General features: G+C 40.1%; 1 protein-coding gene across 2 annotated transcripts in view; it reads right to left on the bottom strand.

Moving 5' to 3' along the window:
• Positions 1 to 15,483, bottom strand: part of gas2l1 (growth arrest specific 2 like 1) — a 28,080-nt gene extending 12,597 nt beyond the window's left edge. Inside the window, exons 1-2 of one of the 2 annotated variants that reach the window (XM_023343774.1) lie at positions 14,161 to 15,481; positions 4,090 to 4,197 (exon numbers count right to left, since the gene is read on the bottom strand). In XM_023343774.1, coding sequence (XP_023199542.1) covers positions 4,090 to 4,197; positions 14,161 to 14,865 — 813 coding nt within the window. In that variant the 5' untranslated portion in view covers positions 14,866 to 15,481. Of the gene's footprint in view, positions 1 to 4,089; positions 4,198 to 14,160 lie in introns of both variants that reach the window. The other variant, XM_023343775.1, reaches the window with a different exon arrangement.
• Between the last annotated feature and the right edge of the window lie 3,242 nt (positions 15,484 to 18,725).

An 18,725-nucleotide genomic window follows, 5' to 3' on the forward strand; every position in this document is an offset into this window, starting at 1 on the left:
TGCCTGCTTTACAGACTGCTGAAGGGGCTTCACAGTTTTTTTAAGACCACAGAGACACAATCCCTGTTTCTATGGGAACAGCGAACAGAGAGGCTTCTTGTCAGCTTTGCTGAGGCGTGTTCAACCACTGTCCTGATATTAAACTCGTGGTTCATTTCAGCTGTTGTACTCAATGACTGGAGCCTCTCCTCCCACTGAAAAGTAACCCACACCCTAAGGACAAAAACATCCCATTACCCACCACCCCTCCACTCACAGGGTGATGTTTGCTTTCATGACTTCATCCCGCTTTAGTGTGAGATCCTTGTCACAGCTTTAGTAGCTGAATAGGAGTTTGTAGGCAGCTAAAGCCTTTTAAATCACAGGAGAGGAATAAAGGAAGTGTGTTGGGTGCACTTGGAGCTGCTTAGGCAAGTGCATATTCACTGTCATCCCCAGCGATGAATCAGCAGAGGGAGGAAACAGCATGAAGAGAGCCAGTCTGACAAGTCAAAGGCTGCGAGACAAACAATCACAAACCCCAATACCATCTCAAGTATGACTCTTGAACTGAAATGACTTCTTAAAGAGACAAACACTAAAAAAGCAGATCACAGACGAACTTAAGAGTGATAATATGTCAGGAAATACAGGGAGGAGTAGGATTTTCCTCTTATCTTATAGTAAAATCATACTGTTCAGGTTGTTTGTTCTAAAATACTCATAAATGATTGCCTTACTGTGAAAAAAAGAAAACACTTAAAAATTAACCTATGCTGCATCAAATTCTGGATCTTTCTTCAAACATGTCAATACTGGATGTCGGCATGAAAAAAAAGAATAGAAAATTCTCTCTCTATGACATTTTAAAAAAGCATCTTAGTCAAAATGAAAGTCATTCTTCAAGCATTTTTACTCTCTACAACTCCTAAGGTAAACTACTGTCTAAAAGGAGACTAAATGTTTGAAAGGGAAAGAGATGAGCACCATAGAGGACAGGGAATTGTAAAATCTGTTTAATTCTGTTGAAATAAGCTTTACAAGCAACATTTCAAGAAATGAATAGAAACAGCCTTTACTGAAACACACTATGTGTTGTACAAACTTAGTAAAAGTGTTATGGAAAAAGAAGTTTGTCTTTTTTATGTAAGTTATGTAAATATTGACTTTCACTTGTAGATATTCTTTGAAACCTGTGTGTATTTTCTGTGATTCAGGATTTATTTTGAAGGTTTTATGTAAACATCTTGGACTGATATAGGCAAAACAAATTCCTCACATGGACATAATTATACACTGAAACAAAAAACTACAAATTTGCCTCATTTTGCCAACATTTTAAATGACTGATGTATATTACTAGCAGAAGGAGAAAGTCCAAATTAGATCTAATAATATTGGTACAGATTACTGCATCTTTATAAATTCAAAGGGTAAAACTGAATCTACTGATTATGCACTAACATCTTTCATACAGCTGTTTGCTTTAAGAGTTGCATACTGTAATTCAAAATAGAATATAGTAAGTAAAATACATTACAACCCATTGGATATTATATTGAAGGCAAAGACCAAATGGTGCCACCAGAAATGATAAATAATGCTAGAACTTGCAGCCAAAGAGTCTGATGGTGTAATTTAAATACATGGAAACTAGAAAACCATCCAAAGAGTCCATTAATCTGGCTCCGGTGCATCTGAGGCAGGAGAGACCAAATCGATCTCTTCTGAACTGGCCTTCCTGTAATATGCCCAGAGGAATGGTGAGGGTACATATCAACTCCCAAACTGGGAGAAACATGACAACAATCCGACAGCTTCAGCCAAGATAAAGAGAGCACAGGAAATTACCTAACGCTCTATTTGCGTCTGCATAGAAAAGGTTGCTTACTGGGTGTGGGCCAGAGAAATGCAGCTTGTAAAAACTCTCATAATGCAAAGAAATCACAGTGCTGTTACATGAAAGCACTTTAAAGTGGTCTGAATTAGCCAAGCAGCTGAGTTCTGTTGCTTCATAACCCTTGGAACAACACGTGAAGCCATATGTCGGCACCATGCGGTTCCACTCAATTACTGAACCTCTTCAGTGCCAAATATAGCAGCAGAATGATTGTAGCTTACAGCATTTATGATCTGTGCTTCGGTTTTACTGTTTCATTTAGTTTCTGTCAGTAACTCAATTTCACTATGACAAAGTATTGGGGACAGACAGTTGGAGGAAAAAATGAGAAGGAAATATTTTTTATTGCTTATTTGTTTTGTGATAAAATTTGAAATGTAAAACAAAAAAGAGAGAGCGAGAAAAAGGCAAAGCAATGAGATGAAAACTGAAAATGTTTCATCAAAGCTAAAAGGATGAGAAGAAAGTCAGAATGACTACAGAGAGAAAAATATCAAGAATAAAGTTGAAACAACACTGGAGCAAAGACTTGCAACAATCACAGCATGAGTAAATGAGCTAAAACTGTAGAACAGGATTTATTAACAAAATGTATTCTCTTAAACATAGTGGATGCAAACTCTTACTCAGGATGGATGTTGACTCGACGCTGACCAAACCTGCTTTTAGAGAACGTAGCAGTTTCCGGATTTTGCCATTTCTTTAAGATTTTATTTTCTCTTTATTGTCAATATTGTCACTTAAACCACACAATGTTTTTCTCATATTTCAACTTTGCTCTTGAAATCAAATTTCAACTTCATTCTCAAGATTTCACCGTTATTTTGCAAAAGAAGAGTGGCCCTAAAGCATATGACATACTTCTGATATCTGTCAGTATGTTAAGCACGGCGACAGAAATTCTTTAAGAAATAAAAAAACTACCATGTCCTGATGGGGACATTTTAAAGATTATTCCTTCCACCATACCTCAATGTACCTCTAAACTTTATAAGAGACACATTCTCTTTCTAGCTATTCTGCGGGATTGAATAAAGTCACTTGAGGTTACCCAAGTTTTCTCTGAAGAGCATAACTCTCAGATAGGCTCAGATATGGTTGTAAATAACTTTTTTATTTCACCATTATAGTGCGTGTACAGACATAGCTCCAATAAAGACACCCACAAAAGTTATCTTGCACAATATTCCGTACAGTCATTATGTTGAAATTCTTCTATGAACCAGAAGAGAATCCAAAGAAAGCAGCCATGAGGTAATTAATCTGTTACTGAAATCCTGTCAAACTCCACTCATTTTCTATAGACCAATAGAAAAGACTAATGCATTTTGAATAACAGAGTTCAAGTGATTGAATTTATCTGCAATTTTACCAAAACATCAGGCTCCTTTCTGACAGCCCACTTACTGATGACTTTATATATTTATGTGTATGTAAAGTGTTAGGCATGGATGGTGAGGCTTTACTTTGTCTACTTTGATCTAAATTAAAATCCAAACGTCTTTCTTCCATTGAATTTTTTTTTTTTTTACTGTAACTTTTATAGAAATAGGATGTTAGGAAGGTACATCCATCCATCCATCCATTTTCTTTCCCTAGTGGGGTCGGGAGGGGTGCTGGTGTCTCTCTCCAGCTAATGTTCCGGGCGAGAGGCGGGGTTCACCCTGGACAGGTCGCCAGTCTGTCGCAGTACAAAGGAACAATAAAGGACAAATTGAACCCCAATTTTCAGCTTGACGAATCCCTCTTGTTTGTAGTTCATATAAAGAAGTTCTTTTGAAATCTGAACAGTATTTGTCTATTTCTACAACATGTGTGAGTTTGGTATTAAATTCGAAAAGTCCTGTTCATAAGAACGTAATCAAGAATAATCAGCAAAAAATTTATATTTCACTGTTTCGTTAAAGACAGGAGAGCTGGATGCTATTTATCATTTTAACCCGGCTGTCATCAAAAGGCAGGAATACACTTTATTGTTTTAGTTTGCTCATTTGTCTTAGTGCAATCATAGAAATTCAATCAAGTTTTAAAGTAAACATTTAATTGTTTTGTTATATCAAATAGAACTCATCCAGTAACTATTTAGCAAAGCCTGTGAAACTCAAGCTAATAAAATATGTATTCAAAGTTACATATATACTGCACATTCAAGTGCAAAAGTAAAACATAAAACAGTTTGATAAGCAACAACTCCAATAGATTAGACCTACCCTGATGAAGATCAGAGCACTGGAGTCTCCTACTTTGTACTTCCCTTCAGACACTTTAATCATAGGAAACTGAGCTGGACAGGAACACTGGCCAAGGATTTCACGTACCTGATGAGAACAAAAAAAAGGAAAAAAAAAAAAAAAACACATTATTTTAACAATGACGACGACTTACAAAGGTGACACATATATGAGGGGGAGCCTGACGGAGATGCCTTCCTGTTCTTTGAGGAGATCATGTTTAGTCATAATTATGTGTAACTGGGGATTAAAGCACTGCTAGACAAGAGTGTAACAGCATAACAATGACTCTCCTTCACAGTGTGAGAAATGAACAGTCTCTTGGCTGCCAGAGAGTTAGAGGATGTTGGACAGTCATCTTCCTGCCAAATCTCCTTTCCAAGTACCTCCTCGGTGATAAAACACTGTCCCTGGCTGTCTTATCATAATAAAAGCTTCTCTCACCTGATCCTATTACACAATTATGGTTTTTGAACTCAACACAAAACACCTCAAAAACACATTTCAGCGCTCAATAATGAACTCTCTCTCTCTCTCTCTCTCTCACTCTGAGCAGCTAATGACATATTCTCTGCTTGTGGCATCATGAACCTAAAGGGTTAAAAAAAAAAAGCCCGGACGCTGAGTGGTGGTGGTGGAGATGATGATGATGATGATGTAAGCAGGCCGGTGTTGCCAGCTGGGATCTGAATTGGGAGTCAGAGCCCTTGCTGTGGTCGAAGGGGGTGCTTATTAGGCAACCAGGAGTCAGACACAACTGCAGGGCGGAGTGAGATCAGCCCTGTGCTGCACATGCCGGAGTTCTGTCTGGATTGGACAGCCTGCATGTTTGCCTTGGCGTCTCTCTCTCAGACAAAGGCGTGTGCACACTTGTTGACGAGGAGGTAGAGAAAGTGGAGCACCGAAGGGGCGGAAAGCACAGGAGGACAGGATCAGTAAATGCCTCTTAACTTAGTGTGCAAGGACAACAGGGCTGAGGTACACTGAAATAATCAAATGACATGCTAGAAGAAGATTGTGGGTTTGTGAGCTTTTAAACTCTAGATGTTTACAGCACCTTTCATGAAGTACATCAGGCTTTAGGGACATACTTTGCTTCTGGCAAGTAGCACCTTGTTATTTTCTTTAAATGGCATCCTTCTTTTATCCAATGCTAATTAAAGAGGGGCGACTCCAAGCACTAAGACTCTGCATCTCACCTGCAGCTACGTTCTCCGTTTCACCTGCTGCACTAAAGCCTCAGCTTACTGTTTCACTCTTTCATCCACTCTGCACATTTTAAGTCCCTTTGCTGGTTGATTGGGTTAATATGAGGATAAAGTTCATGCATCATATTTTAGCGTCAGAAAAAAAAATTAAAGTATTGAAAGTATGAAGCACAAATTGATCAAAATCAATTTTTCCTTTGCTTTCCAAAGCATGTTAATATTTTTAAAGGTCATTTTCTGAAACAAAAAAACATGGTCAAGCTCCATGAAGGTAAACAAGTCAGGATGACAAATGTCTCCTAAAAGCCTTTAAAAACAGTTTTGCTCTGTGTTTACATATTTAGTAAATACTACATCTAAAAAATGATTAAAATATTTACTGATGTTAGTCGAGGCACTTATGGAGCATTTACACATTATTTAGCTGGACATCCCTGAAAAAATCCTCACTATACATCTGGAAGCGTCTTTTTAATGTAAATAAAATGTGGGAAAAACTAACTGCAGACAGATCAACAGAGTGGTGAAACAGACAATACCTTTAGAAAGATGTTTTGGTAACTATGTTACTGTAATGTTGAAAACCTACAGGAGTAAAGCATGAGCTGATTATATATAGAAGTGTGTGACTTGGTGACAGTTGGAGGAACATGCTGATGCACGTATGTGAACATCAGAGTAATGATGGTCAGAACAGGAGCAAAAATGTAATCTTTGTGAATACTGGCATAATTTTGGTGTTACAGGTGACTGTTCACCATAGTGATGAATTACAGGAAGGTTTGGTTCAAAAAGAGCACCTTCAAATGGTTTTTAGGATCCCAAGCTACTGCTCTTGGACATTTCTCATGACTTTTCCTCACTGGAAACATTGCAATATAAATCTTCACGTTTTGAACCCAAATTCAAACTGCAGACATTCCTGTCACTGCTTTTTTCCTGGATGTACTTATACTCTGGGATGGTGGCTCAAACATATAATGTCATCACTTTCAGCTGTTTTCTCAGCTGCCTTGTGCTTGTTTTTTTTTTTTTTTCCTTTTACGCCATTTTACATATTTTCTTGTTTCTGTCATGGAAATAAATGTAACTATCACGAACAACTGAACAGAAAACAGAGCTGTTAAAATTGTTATATAGTATATACCATTTATTATTTTTGTTGTTGTGCTTGGGCCTTTACTCTTTCTCTGCTACTCTTTCTATTATTCAGTTTCAGAGAATGACCAGTCCATTTTGGAAAAACTGCAACCGGTGAGTGAATGGAAAGATTGCTATAACAACACAAACACAAACACACACCCAGCTCACTGTTCCTTTTTTCACTGTGCAGTTTGTACTCACCTCAACTGAGGTCATGGATTTTTTCAAGGGAGGAGCACCACGACTCACACAGAGCCTCACATGAAGAACAGAGCAGGAAAATGAACAATAACATCTCTAAATGATAACCTAATCAAAAGACACTCTGGCAGTTTAAGTGTTTATATTGTAGACTATTTGGTGTGAAGTGTGTGCAGCTTCCCATGTCTTCACTGTGTCAACAAGACTGGAAATACTGAAATATAAATTCACACACACACACACACTGTCTGCAGAAGGAGATGGAATGGGAGGAGTGAGAAAAGGTCAGGCAGGAAATATGCGGAAGTGAGCAGGAACGCTGAGAAAAACTACAGGAGGAATTACAGACCCAGATGATCTGGAGGAGAGACAATTTCAGCAAGAGTTGCAGATGTTTGAGAGAGAAAAGCAAAGAGTGACTGAACATTAGATCACATGTCCCCACTACCCTTTTCTTAGAACCTCCTGTTTTTATCTTAAGATAAGCAATACGGACATGTTTTCCCTAAGAACAGAAAGAGAAATGAGTGTTGTTCTCTTAAAGCCGAGCCTCTGCATTTGTCCTCAGATTGTTTCAGGTATAATTAACATTCCTTTAAAAATGCCTCTGCTCAGATCACGTCATATCTGCCCAGCGTGAGTCAACAATCTCCTAATTTTGTTCCTTCCTGACCTGCAAACTTCTAAGGGCCCATTGATGACAGAGATAGGCAGACAGAACCCTTGGGAAGAGTACAGGAAACAGGACAGGAGGAGATAAAAAAGCTGTTTAGGTTTTACTATCCATTTCTTTATTGATTCAAGTGTAGATTATACATTTAACACTACCAGATGGCCTTGAAAATAACATTATGACCAAGCAAAGCAGACTTTTGTATTCTACAAAGTGTGTCTGCACGTAGAGGGCTTTGCAAATGCATTCCTGACCCTTGAACTTCTGAACCTTTCGTCACATTACAAACCCAAGCTCCAGTGTATTATACTGGGATCTTATGTGATAGTCCATCTGAAGCTGCTCGCAGATGATGGGAGGATGGACTAATTAGAGGAAAATCCCACACTAAGGAAAAACTTTAGGAAATTTACTAGTAATACTGATCTGTCATGTACTACTTTGTGTTTTATTCTATGACATAAAATCCCAATAAAATAAAAGTTTGTGGTTGTAATACAGCAGAATGTTACAAAAATTAACGGGGCATTAATATGTTTGTGAAGCACTGTTTTACTGATACAGAGTTCTTGCCTGGACGTTCCTCACAGTTTGGGAAGCTCATTTTCAGTTTTGCCTCTCGTGACTCATCTTAGGACCAGGCAGTTTGCTAAGCGCATTCTTCAACATTAGGTGTGCTAGTCCACTCATTTTATTGGCTCATTTTATGGCCTTTCTACAGAGTACAAGTGCTGCTACACTCCAAACGATAAAGAACAAACATTACTTCAAGTTTCCTTCTTTTTGTAAGACAATGTATTAAAAACCACAGAACAGAGAATTTAAAGGGTTTTTATCAATGTAGGGCAAGACTCCTCTTTCAGTTTATCTCTCCATGGGCTGAAGCCTGGACATTTTCCAGAAGAGGGAAAAAACATAAGATAAGGAGAGAAAGGGGAGAGATTCAACCCGAAGAGGGCAATTCCCTGGCAGAACAAAAATGTTATAAAGTTTTTGAACCACCATCCTACATATCTAACTTTACTTCCCCTCACAAACACACACCATAAACCAGAATTGCTCCAATCCTCTAGCTCATAAATGCAACACAGTCTGCGCACAAATTAACTTTGTAACCAGCATGGGGTGCGGGGAGGTGCAAAATGACAGCATGAATGACAATAATGTTTTCTAATTACGTTAAAGCTGTAGCCTGAGGGATGGAGCTGAAGCACAGAGTTTGTAAGGTGTGTGTTACAGGCCCAACCAGCACAGAAGTGGCAGAAAAACAGATGGATGGACGCCTCTGGGTCACGTATGTCAGTTAAAACACCCACATGGGGAGGAGGAATAGATTGTACACATTGATAATGAGTTTAGAGGCTACGGTTATTTGTGCCTTTCTGTGTGATAATGATTAGTTTTGCCATTAAAGTGTAATGAAGGTGGACTAAATGGGAGAAGATCTAAGCCATTGAGTTTATTTGTGCATGCTTCACCTTTTATATTACACTGTGTTGGTCCATCACTTAAAAGCCCAATTAATACATTGAGGTTTTGTGGTTGAAAAAGTTCAAGTGGTATGGATACTTTTTTAAGGCTCTGTAAATATATTCATACTCTCGCTCACTAAGTAAAAAAATTGAAGCAACTCTTATCAAGGTTACAGCCAGCAGCTGCTTAGCTAAGCAAGTCACAACAAGAGCAAAGATTGGCCCAACAAAAGTTGATGATAACCATCATTTCAAGGGGTTACTTACAAACATACTATCCTAAGGTCTCTTCTTTTATCCAAACAGAAACGTCATTATAAAATCTTATGCCTGTTTCTTATCTTTTTTAACAACCATCATGTTATGGAGACCTGAGAGGTGCCTGTTAGATAACCAATTACTTTATCTAAAGAAGGCTTTCATGCAGCTTCATGATTTGTATAGGGCTCCAGATAGCATGGCTAAAATGTAATCATACTTGCTCCACAGCATACAAGGGATGATGCAGCAAGGGAAATTATTCTCTGTAAATTGATACTTGTCTTCTGACAACATGACAAACGGCCCATCAGGTGCAGAAGAGATAACAGAAACTGAAAGGCATCGAGTGCTATAAGTGCTTACCTCTGTTGCAATCAAACAACAACGTAATCAATCAGGTAAGGAAGTTAAATATCAGGTTATATCAGTATAACCCGTTTGCCAATATGTTTCGAAAGAGGCTCAGCAGCAATCTGCACTCATATTCATGGGAAACGTTAGGGGAATTCATGTTCAGCATCTGTCTGAGGTCAGACTGTTGCGGAAAACACCTACTGAATAATAGTTCATAATTGCTGAAAGAAGCCTGACCAGATAGAGACTTGATTGAATGGCAATCATGCAAATGATCAGCTGATGGCATCAAACGCTCCAATAAAGGCATAAAGTGGGTAATATGCAAAGTGAGGAGTCAGCAGTTTCCATCCACAGCCTGCTACACAAAGAGGAGGCAAAGGAGTGACGGCTGCAGCACTAAAAAACCTTTAAAACACTAAAGACATGAGCATATGTGACACTGAAGGCTGTCATGCTCTCTCAGCAAAGCATCTGAGTGTGGTCCAACGCAAAGCAGGATGACCTACTTTCACTCTCTCCACTGTAGCCCTGCCTCCCAAAGTAGCATCCACTGCAGTCAGGTTTAACAGAGTGTACAGTGAAGCCACTGTAGGTGCACTGTCTGTTGTCTGCACCCCTTTTTTATTCTATAAATGCACGGCTTGAGCCCGAAGCGTAATACAGTAGGGTCGATAAGACAGATTCGTTCTCTTCTTTTAATCACGAGGAATCCTCGCTGACAGATGGAGATGTCTGCTTTTGATTGCCTCCCCGCCAACTGCAGCTGCCTATTCCTTTCCTACCTTCAAGGACACCAACAAAACACACGGTCACACTCTGCGTTTTGGTGTCTCCAGGGTAGAGACGGGTGGGGGAAGGGAGCGACGGCTCACGTATGAACTAAAGAAGGGCTGAACGTGAAGCCTGAGGTGGGAAAAGATATGAACCAGTTTACATGAGTGAGCAGGCAGAAGGAATTACGCTGACTGAAGGAATTCAATCAAATATATTGCATCCTTATGCTCTATAAGCTCTATCACTTTATATGTATATATGGGTAAGCAGCAGCAGCAGATCAGAGGAAGAAGTACAGATGGTGAATGTTGACATGAGGGTGTGTAACAAGAAAAGTCAACAGCTAATCCTCATTGTATCCAGCAATTGGTGGATGTGACACATCCTGAGCTTACTGAGTCACCTGACGGTTGAATAGGTATTTTCAGAGTTCATCACCTATATTGCATTGTTTTATAAAACAAAAAAACTACTCTATAATTACTAAGACACTAAGAGGAAGCTGAATTTTAAGCTTTCTATCAATAAACATTCTCAGTCTTCTTGAATAATCATATGGATTTCAATTATTTCCAAATCTTAAACAACAGGAATACTCTGTTGTTTATAAGAGTACAGTTAGACACACCAGCATTTGAAATGACGCAACATGTAGAGTAGTCTGAATAGCTAAAGAACATCCACCCATATTCTGCTTGTGTTTATTGTTGGTGGGTTGCCAAGGAGGTGATGCCTTTCTTTAACGGTCAACTACACCCTGGACAAATCACCAGTCTATCACTGGGCAGCAACTCAAACCTGAGAAGTGCAAAAGTAACTGATTAACTGATCTGTATTTGTAATCACACATTTATCTGAACTGTGGGAAAATACTGCAGCACCTGGGAAGAATCCACACTAGTACGCACCTGAACACTGTGAGCAGAAAGGGCATGGCCAGGATTTGAACCCAGGACCTTCTTGCTGCTGTGCTGCCACTGAGCTGCTGGGAGTCAGTGCAGTTAAAGTGGTCTTGGAGTGAAAAGCTTCACACATATTAACAGAATAGCTCACATTTTCTGCTTGAAATTTAAACCTGTGATTATTCATGATGTCCTGCATGTGATGTAAACAATGATTTAGCTGTTATGTCCTAACTAAGACATGAAAACCAGGCTGAGGGTTTGGAGCATGTCCATCTGCAGAAACATCTTTGATACATCAATCTAAAGTGAAAAGCGTGTAATAAAGTAGGACTGTGCATGATTAGCAAAGCTGTCATGTATTTTTTTTTACATTTGGAATGGGTAAGTCATTTAGTTTACATTAATCTGCATTAATGACACCATTGTAGTGTATATGCTAAATAGTAAAATTTAACTGCAGGCAAAAGTGTGACAAATAGCAGCTGTAAAGATTAAATAAATATCTCAACTAAATACATAAAATACCCTTGATAATACTCAGCTACTTAAATCCACCAGCCTCATATCTAATAACGGTTCATTTTTTTTCATTTGTTCTAAATGACTTATTTTAATCACTTCTCTCTGTTTTGTGCAGCTAAAATGCAGTTTCCAAAGAGGAAGAGGACTGGATTCTCAGACAGATGATAACCGAGATTAATGCGGTTGTCTGAGTGTTTCTCTTTCTCCAAGTCTGACACATGACACTGTGACCGCTCAGGGGCAGAGGGATGGTGGCTGAAAAGGAAAAGATGGGCATATGCATCAGTAGCGCTCCTCTAAACGTTCTGTCCCAAAATGCGTTGGCTTGTATAATCCTCAGTCATATGAGCGAGAGTGTGTGGACTCATATGCTAGACAAGTACAGAGCACATCCTCCTCCTATTTCTGTCCACAGAGGTCACCAAAAAAAAATAGCGCTCCACTCATGCTTGTGAGTGTGACGGGCACACTCACAAGCATGAGTGTGCCCATCCGCCGTCTCCTCTCCTCCTGCCCCATTGGCTCTCAGATCATTGATGTCAAAGACGGGCATTGTTCCTCTCATCAGCATGAAAATATTAACTCCACCACCATTCTTGCAGCCCTGCAAAAGCATGTGTTCTGCCTGGGTGTTTGCTCGCTCATTAGCTTTGCTCTGGTCTGCTGAGGACCAGCAACTTCTAATAAAGATCAACCAGCTCAATATGGATTAGAAGACAAAAAAGGTTGGAGTAAAAAAACACTTAGTGGATGCTGCAGAATGCTAATTATCGTATCAGTGTTATGCTAATTATTCTTGGTAGCCAGGCTGACTGATAAGACACTTTGATTTTTAGAAGTCATTTGTGAGGAAGAGCAATTATTTGTGGGTGATGGGCTTTCTGACCACTTAGTTGAAAAGGATTTAAAAAATATGTGCACATTCACTCACACTACAGGAAATCTACAAACTTGAAAAAACACTTTCAGAAAAACACTTGCACACATTTCTTATGCATTACTCAGAGAAATCAGGATTCCCAACAGCTGCTAAAATACGGGACAAAATACACTGGATTATATTTACTTTGAGCTAAGGCTAAAGGGAGCGTTGTTGTGGGAAAGTGTGTTCTTATATCCTGGGGGAAAGCTTAAACATGTTTTCGCCCTTAAACATGTGAGCAGAGAAATCATCACAAGTCAAAAGGCAGCTGACATGTTTAGTTTGCCTGTGGGCAAACATACAGGTGCATCTCATTAAGTTAGAATATCATTGAGAAGCTAGTTTATTTTAGCTGTTTCATTTCTGGAGGAAAATATATTTCAGCTTCATTACACAGAATGATAAATTTCCAGTGTTTACTTTGGTTTATTTTGATTATTATGATTTTTTTTATAATAAAAGCACATTTAGCTTCTTAGAAAATTAGAATATTACGTAAACCTAATACAAAAACATGTTCAATACAAACATGTACAAGTACCCAACCAAGTACTGAGTTTACACTGTATACACTCAGTGCTTGGTTGGGCCTCCTTTTGCATGAAGTACTGCATTAATGAGGCGTGGCATGGAGCTCAGCCTGTGGTTCTGCTGAGGTGTTCAGAAAGCCCAGGTTGCTTTCATAGAAGCCTCCAGCTTGTCTCAATTGTTGGCTCAGGTGTTTCCTATTACCCTGCTGACAATAATCCAGATATTACCTGTGTGGTTCAGCTCAGGAAAGCATGAAGTTCCTTAAAATGTCTTGGTAAATGGCTGGGAACACATTAGCCTTGATAAAAATCATTGGACCAATTCAGCAGATGACATGACTCCCCAAAACATCGTCCACTGTGGAAACTTCACACTACACGCTTAAGATGCGTCTGGCTTCTGTGTCCCTTGTGGACCTTTTCCAAACTTCTGAAATGACTTCACCATCCTCTCTGTTCTGTGGTTATACCCGCTGCTTGTGTAGCTTATTCTACCACACATTTCCCTCCACTCAATTCTCCAATATGCTTGGATACGCCACGACTCAGTGATAGAGCAGGCACACATTATTCAGTCCTCAACTCAGTTGGACCCAGTTCAATTCCTGGCCCTGGGTCATTTTCTGCACATCTTCTCCTTCTCTCTCTCCCCTCTTTCCTGTCCATCTACTGTTGAATCAATGCCACATTTGCCACAAAATTCTCTAAAAACGCTTGGATACAGCAGCCAGCTTCTTTATCAATGACCTTTGGTGGTTTACCCTCTATATAGATAGCGTCAGTGGCTGTGTTCTGGAAAACTGTCAAGTCAGCAATCTTCCTTTGCTTGTGTAGGTCATGACATTTTTTTTTGTTTGTTTTAGAAATAGTTGGTTTTATTGGTCTTATGCATGGTAATGATTTTCTGACACATTGAATTTTGGCTGGAAGCCATAAATCATCAAGAATATGATATAACTGTGTAATTAATCTATAGGTTTAACTTTTCAGTGATGCTCCAACTTACTTGAATCCACCTTTAGTGAGTATAGTATCAGAAAATAACAATATTAAGAAACCTCATGTTTTCATCAACAACTCACCAGTTCATCCAGGTTTCGCATGTCACATAAAACTCTCTTCTGTGGCCAGACGTAAGGCTCCGGCTCCGGTTCCTCCTCATCCTCCACACTGTGACAGCTCTCCTTCCGACTGTAACACCTGCTCGGTGAGCTCATCTCTTCGGCCTGCTCAGCTCCCTCGGCCTGCAGGCTCTCCTGATCCCGGATCTCCTCTTCGATCTCCTCCTCCAGCTGGATCAGCATGGGCGCAAGCATGCCAAACTTGGACCCCCGCCGCGCCACCTCCAGGAGACACAGGATGAAATTCTTCTCGTTGCATCTCTCCACCAGGTCGTTGGTCTCAAACATGAGGACGTCCTTGATCCAGAGCTCCTGCCTGCACCAGGTGATGAAGTTGGAGACGTTATCCCTCGCCAGGAACGAGCCGGGGATCACGTTCCGTGACTGGAAGACAACATCCTTCGACGGCACCTTCATGGACTTCACAGCCTCCGGGTTCTCCAACTGGAATTCCTGCGCTGCGCGGTTCACGGTGTTGGCGTGCCGACACAGGGCGCAGCCCGTCTCCAGCGCATCCATGAAGGTGTCCGCAGTGACGTCCAGGTCGTAGAGGGTCTTCAGCCATTCAGCCAGGTCCTCCTTCATGGCATACAGGTATTCTTCACTGGATTTAAAGGGCCGGATGCTCTTAGAGGCGGCGGACTGAATGTTGCTCTGATCAGCCATATTGTCGAAATATGTATCAATAAAGTCTTACTTGATCATCCCCGACTGTCTCATTGCAGAACTGCACTCCGAAGCCTCAGCCACAAAACAAAGCGCAATGACCGTTTTGACGCACCCATGCCGATTTGCATGTGCGGTTCTGAACTGCAGCTAATTGAAGCCAGGCTTTGTGTTGTCAGGAGCATATCGGGATGCAGGGTTGCCGTGGCGCATGGATGCGTTTTCCGGATGTCTGCGAAACCCGCTTCCTCTACGGAGCGCATCGCAGGGTTCCGAGGAGTGGGAGCGGAAAAAATGGTTCAGTACTTGCCCGCCGACGCTCACCCGATCCCCGGTTAATCCACCCGACGGCCGGCGGTTCCTGTCGGCCACACACTTCCACGTGTCGCCATGTCTGTCGGAGGCCCACCAGCTCCTCGTCGGGAGAAATGACGACCACTGAGCAGCTCACAGTCCACAGCTCATTTCCCTGCAAATAGGCTCAGCCCATGTCGCACCGCCTCTTGCGCTGAATATGTTGACCTGCTGCAGCTTAAACCAGCAGAGCGACTCGGAGGCACATCCCATTATGAGGGATAAACGCTGGAAGAGGAAAACTTAACCCTGTGTTCACCGAGTCAGCGCTGAACAAAAAGTGGCTGGATTGGGTCAGGAAACCAGCAGCTGACCAAAAATAGGACAGAAATAATTGACTCATTTACAGTCATGTTCAAGACTGATTACAGGCCAGACAGTATGACTCAGGTTAATAAAAATAGCGAAACTATTTTTAACTCTTTTTCATTTTAAACGAAATAAAAAAAGAATGATTTTAGCAACTCTTCTGTATATTTTATGCAATATTTGCACAGAATATCAACAACAGAAGGGCACTTAAAAATTTTTTTTAGTTGCCCACTTTAAATGTAAAAGTGGACTAGGTAGCTTTCTTCATTTTTCATATTCATGGAAAGGGCTCACTCAGCGGGTCTTATTCTGTTAAGTAAAGTTTTAATTTTGCTTTGTATGATGTCAACGACTCATCTTCAATTTTAAAATAAAACATTTAATTGAATACATGTTTATGAAATCTATCTTATCAAATCTAATTTTGTAGCAAAAGGGCAAAAAGTGATTCTTTGAATTGATAAAGGCTGACCTCCATTATGGAGCAAATGCATGACACATAAAGTTGAGATTTCCATATCAGAATTAGTTGATAAAATTGTCCAAAGCTTTGAACATTTCACTGAGCACAGTTCAGTTCAATCCCTCTTCCAAAAATTGAAAGAATATGGGGCAACTGCTAAGCCACCAAGACATGACCAGCCACCAAAACTAACTGCAAGTAGAGTGTTAGCCAAGAAGCCCAAAGCTCTGGATGAGCTGCAAAGACTCGCAGCTCAGGTTGGAAAACATGTTAACGTGAACACTGCAGTTGATTACAAATTTCCATCCTTTTTAGATTTTTGTTGCTAAAAAAGAACAAGAAAATGCTTTGTTTCCACCTTACAATGATATGCAACTTTATCGTTGTCAATGACATACCAACTTGATGTTTTTGGTTGTGCAAAGTACAAAAAGCTAAATGAATATTATTCGACTGAAAGGTCAGCTGTAAACTCAAACCTGTACATCGCTTCATAGCTGTACCAACAATTAAAAGATGGTTGAGTTAGAAGTAGAGTACCGACAACCTTTTAAAAATGACAAAGTTTGTTAACTTGTTACAAATTAACAATCTACTTTAAGATGCTTCAATATCTTCAAACTCTAGGATAGAAAATGACAAAGAGACTGGTGAGATATCTATTCCAATATTCAAGTTACTCAGACTGGTAACAAAGTACAAAATAAAATTTCCAGAGATAAGAGCACATATTCTGCCACGGGTATGATAAGATTTTTGTTATTCATTTACAGCAGAACAGGTCTGCTAGTAATGTAATTAGAGAAGTCTTCAGCACCTGACAGATTTGTTTAAGATGTAACTGTAACAATAATTCACAGCGAGGTAAACGTAAGGCCACACTGGTCTCAAATGATGAACTTCATGCTCTTCTAGCTTGATTTGTGACAATTTCACATGTAAAATTCTACATTTTGAAGAACAGGCAACCACTAAAAAATGCTAACCATGGTCTCAGTGAGAAGGGAGTGTTTACCACCCGTTCAGCAAAATGAACACCTTTGAATATTTAATTAGATGAATAGCTGCTTTAAACCTCTTTAACCCTATAACGCCAAACGTATCATATGTGATACATGAGTTTTTGAGACCTCCAAATGAGCAGTGTGACATTTTTTTCCCTAAAAAACCCGATGTATACAATTAGACACATGTAGTGCACTGATAATCCAACAGGGGGTAGTAACTTTCTCACCAGAGGCCTTTCCACTGATACTACAAGACTGCCATGGCAAAGGACTGGGACACATGCGTTTTCAGCAGGAAAACTTTGCCAATTTTAGAAGGTTAAGGTAAGAAAAAAAAATTGTTTTGGGGTGAACTATCAATAGGAACACTTACTGAGTTGATGCAATGTAAAATTACTTAGTATTTTATCAGAATTTTTTTGTAAAACCGTGTTGAAAAGTGATGTATCAAATTTGATACAGTGGGTCAGTTAACTCGAAAAATCAGTCAATTATCTTTTTATTGTACTTCGTGTATTTTACATCATGTCAAGCAATGTACAGTCTTTTTTCATATAAACTAATGACATGTTTGCATGTTCATAATTTGGTACATTTATAGCTTAAAAATAGATATGCAACTTGCACCTTTTGCTTATTTTCATTGAAAACTGACCAATTCAAAGATAAAATAAACACTCTGTTTTTTGTGCCTGTGTGTTTTTTTTAGATGGCAAAGACATACACTGTTGAATATATTCTGAATATGATTATGGATGGGAATTCAAGTGACATTGAGCAGCTAGGGGAGGATGAGGATGAGGAATGGACTCCTGCAAGGATTGAGGAACACCCAGATAGCGGCGATGATGACCACCTGAAGAATGTCACGCTGTTGACGAAATCATGGTGCCTTTCAAAGGAAAATCACATCTACGGTGCTACATGCCAGGAGAACCTCACAAGTGGGGGTTCAAGATGTGGGGACGTGGTGGGCAAAGTGGCTATCTATATGACTTTGATGTGTGCCAAAGGGCAGAAAATCTTGACCAAGAGAAATCTGATGTTGGTGCTACAGGAGATGTTGTCCTGAAAATGACCTCAACCCTTCCAGCAGGAAAGAATCACAAAGTTTTTGCTGACAATTTCTTTACGTCAGTTCCATTGGTAGAGCACTTGAAACAAAGAGGAATCTACTACATAGGCACAGTCCGAATGAACAGGGTGAAGAATTGCCAACTGATAGATGAGAAAGAACTGAAGAAAAACGGAAGAGGGTCACTGGATTTCAGAGTAAACCAGGAAAACAACATCATTGTGAGATGGTATGACAACAAAGCTGTGAACCTGCTCTCTTCTTTTGTTGGTGTTGAACCACTGGGCAGTGTGAAGCGTTGGGATTGAAAAGCCAAAACCCACATAATGGTTCCCAGACCGGCCATTGTTGACACAACAGGTTCATGAGAGGCATTGACCTTCTTGATATGCTTTCTGCACTGTACAAGTTCAGCTTCAGATCCCGAAGATGGCACATCTACATTTGGTGGCACACCATCACAGTGGCAGTAATCAATGCATGGATCCGCTACAGAAGAAACCTGGAGAAACTGCATACCAGGCAGAAACACCTGCCCCTGCGAAGGTTTCAGGCCTCTGTTGCCACTGCCCTCACAAGTGCATGAAAGGTCAAAAAGTGTGGCAGACCTTTGTCCTCTCCGGAAGCAATGCCAACCCCTCCCAGGAGG

This window comes from Xiphophorus maculatus, chromosome 12 (genome assembly GCF_002775205.1).
Source record: "Xiphophorus maculatus strain JP 163 A chromosome 12, X_maculatus-5.0-male, whole genome shotgun sequence".
NCBI lineage: Eukaryota > Metazoa > Chordata > Actinopteri > Cyprinodontiformes > Poeciliidae > Xiphophorus > Xiphophorus maculatus.